The sequence below is a fragment of the Octopus bimaculoides genome, chromosome 5 (genome assembly GCF_001194135.2).
Source record: "Octopus bimaculoides isolate UCB-OBI-ISO-001 chromosome 5, ASM119413v2, whole genome shotgun sequence".
NCBI classification, from domain to species: domain Eukaryota; kingdom Metazoa; phylum Mollusca; class Cephalopoda; order Octopoda; family Octopodidae; genus Octopus; species Octopus bimaculoides.
In genome coordinates this window covers 30,393,769-30,396,304 of record NC_068985.1, presented here as the reverse complement: position 1 = coordinate 30,396,304, position 2,536 = coordinate 30,393,769, and the positions used below count along the sequence as shown (strand labels likewise).

Here is a 2,536-nt window from a genome sequence, read left to right as displayed (position 1 = left end):
GATTGAATGAAAAGGTGAATCAAGACTAAAGTTGGAGTTGAAAAAAAAGGCACTTACCCAGGCAATGGTCAAGCAAATAATGGTCGTTTTGTATTGAAAGAATTCTGAAGGGGCTTTATTTTTAGACTGGGGTCAAACGGTCGAATCTATTCAACCATGTTTTAAGGCTTTAGCAACACCAATTACAAAGAACTTGGGAGTGGTACTAAAAGATGGAGAAAAGTATTGACAGGCAGAAACTGGGTGGGAGCTGTCTTCAATAATTCAAGTAATGCTATATGTTCAAAATTAACCATACATGCTGGTTTTGTTGTTGTTATTGTTGCTGCCACTGTTGTTATTGTTACTTACTTTTTTTGTATTTTGACGTTACTTGCCTTCAGAACTCCCTAGGGAATTTTATGCTAGCTTCATCACTTTTATTTATTTATACATTTATTTTTTTCTTTGTTTTGAAACGAGATCAAACTTCAGCATTTTATACCGATAGATTTTAGACACTTTTTTTCTGCAACTGGTAAGATTATGTAGGGGGTGCAAATTTTGATCTTGCACCCCCTGAAAATTCTAGGGGGTGCGGGTGCACCCGCTGCACCCCCTGTTCCCGGGCCCTTGGTATCACCTGTTGCGAAATTCTACTTTAGTACCTCATAATGGTGCAACAGTGGCAATGGTTGTTCGGTAGCTATAATAGCGGGTGGGGGTGGGGGAGAGTATGTCCTGGTCCAACCAAGCTACAAAGGTACCAGACTACTGGCCCAACGGAAGGACTACTTCACGGAAGCGAGCATGTAGTCTATTTACTAGAAGCTGGAAGCTAGCTAAACAAGAAGTAATAAATATTCTGTCCGCATAGTCACTTCATCTTAAAAGCTAAAACAATGCGAGAAAATATGCCTCAACATCCTTCAGATCAATCGGACCACTCTATGGCGGCTGAGCAACCAGAGGCTGCTAAGAATCTCAGGTGCCAACTGGCCGTCAAGGAATCGGATAACAACCCGTGTCACTTGTACCTACAATAGCAGATCTTCGGCAGAGAGAATCAGAATGATCCAGCTAATGGAAGAGGAAAAAAAAAAAACATGTGCTAGGGTTTTGTGAAACACGTTGAAGATGTGCTAGGGTTCTGCGAAGCACGTTGAAGGAAATAGATAAATAAATTTGAGTAGGACAGATGTATATGTTCCGAACACAATATATAAATAATCATTTACAATTATGTGCTTTAAAAGAAGCATCAGAGCTTATGCGCATTTATTACAGATCTATGCATTGATTTATACATAAAATCGCCGAAGAAGTCAAGCATTTCAGACCAACACAATGTTATGATTATTTATGTTAATATGAGTAGTAACATATGCCAGCCAATCAAGATGCTGAATTGTGGCCAATCAACAGCGGCCTAACGGTGGGCGCGTGTCTTGTGAACGATTTCATATTGTATAAATTTTTCGGAGGCACGAAATCAATTTAAAAAGTCTATTATGGATACTACAAACAGTGACACAAGGTAAATAATTTCATCTACATATTAACTAAAAATTCAATAGTACTTACTGTTTTCAAGCGTTCAATTTTAGTTTGCTTTATTTAATCTTTCCAATGCTAAAGCATCTTAACGTCTTTCAGAAGAAAGAAACATCCCTTAGGAATGAAGAATGTCGGAAATTATTCTAACCTTTTCATCACTAGGAGCATTTGATTGGAAATATTTTTGTTCAAAATGGGTTGTGTAGATATAATAGAAAAATAAAAATTCAGTTTACAGTAACTTGTGATGCTGAGAAGGGGAAATATGAATTACGGTAATATTGTACAGACTTGGAGAAATTAATGATACTAAGTGTCAAATCGGTCATATACTTACGCCGCTTCCACTGCTTATGTAACTAGAGATTATCATTTGTATACATTGTAAATAAAATGTGGTCCGAGAACTACCTATGTATTCTGTTTCTACAAGTGTCTTCTTAAAACCTGGCCGATCGTACGTAGTACCAGCAATTTCATGAGTAAAGCAGCGTATATTATAAACAAAAGCTATTTTGCGTTAATATTATTTCGTAAAAACAATGAATTTGAAGTATTAAAAAGTAATAAATCATAAAACTGTTTTAGAAAACCATTTACACATAATATTAAAGCAGAGTGATTTTTAATTTTATTTTATTTACGATTGTGTGAGTATCTGTGAAGGGTTTGGATTACACACGCACCAAGTCGTTCCATACGCTGAAGCAGCAGCGAAATCTCTTTCTGTCAGGCCTGACCTGCAACTAAAAAACAACTAGTATATAAGTTGGAAACTATATTCCATAATACATGCTTGGATCACGGAAGCAACAATAAGTATAGATAAAAAGACGGACAGACACAGGTAGATTACATAAACAAATACGATAGATAGATAGATAAAGAGAAATGGGGTAGATAAATGGGTCCAGATGGACTATATGTAATCTGAACCTTTCCCCCCTTATTTTTTTTCTCTTTTTTTACGGAATCCCACGTTTTAGGCTATGGAGATTCC

General features: G+C 36.6%; 1 protein-coding gene and 1 long non-coding RNA gene across 3 annotated transcripts in view; one reads left to right on the top strand and one right to left on the bottom strand.

Moving 5' to 3' along the window:
- Positions 1-1,375: 1,375 nt before the first annotated feature.
- LOC106872868 (cystathionine beta-synthase) overlaps positions 1,376-2,536 on the top strand; it is a 40,832-nt gene continuing 39,671 nt past the window's right edge. The window contains exon 1 of the mRNA XM_014920006.2: positions 1,376-1,516. Within this exon, the coding sequence (XP_014775492.1) occupies positions 1,491-1,516 (26 nt within the window). The 5' untranslated portion in view covers positions 1,376-1,490. The remainder of the gene's footprint in view (positions 1,517-2,536) is intronic.
- LOC128247904 (uncharacterized) overlaps positions 2,156-2,536 on the bottom strand; it is a 14,523-nt gene continuing 14,142 nt past the window's right edge. For both annotated transcript variants that reach the window (XR_008264226.1, XR_008264227.1), the window contains one exon: positions 2,156-2,282. This is a non-coding gene — a long non-coding RNA (uncharacterized LOC128247904). The remainder of the gene's footprint in view (positions 2,283-2,536) is intronic.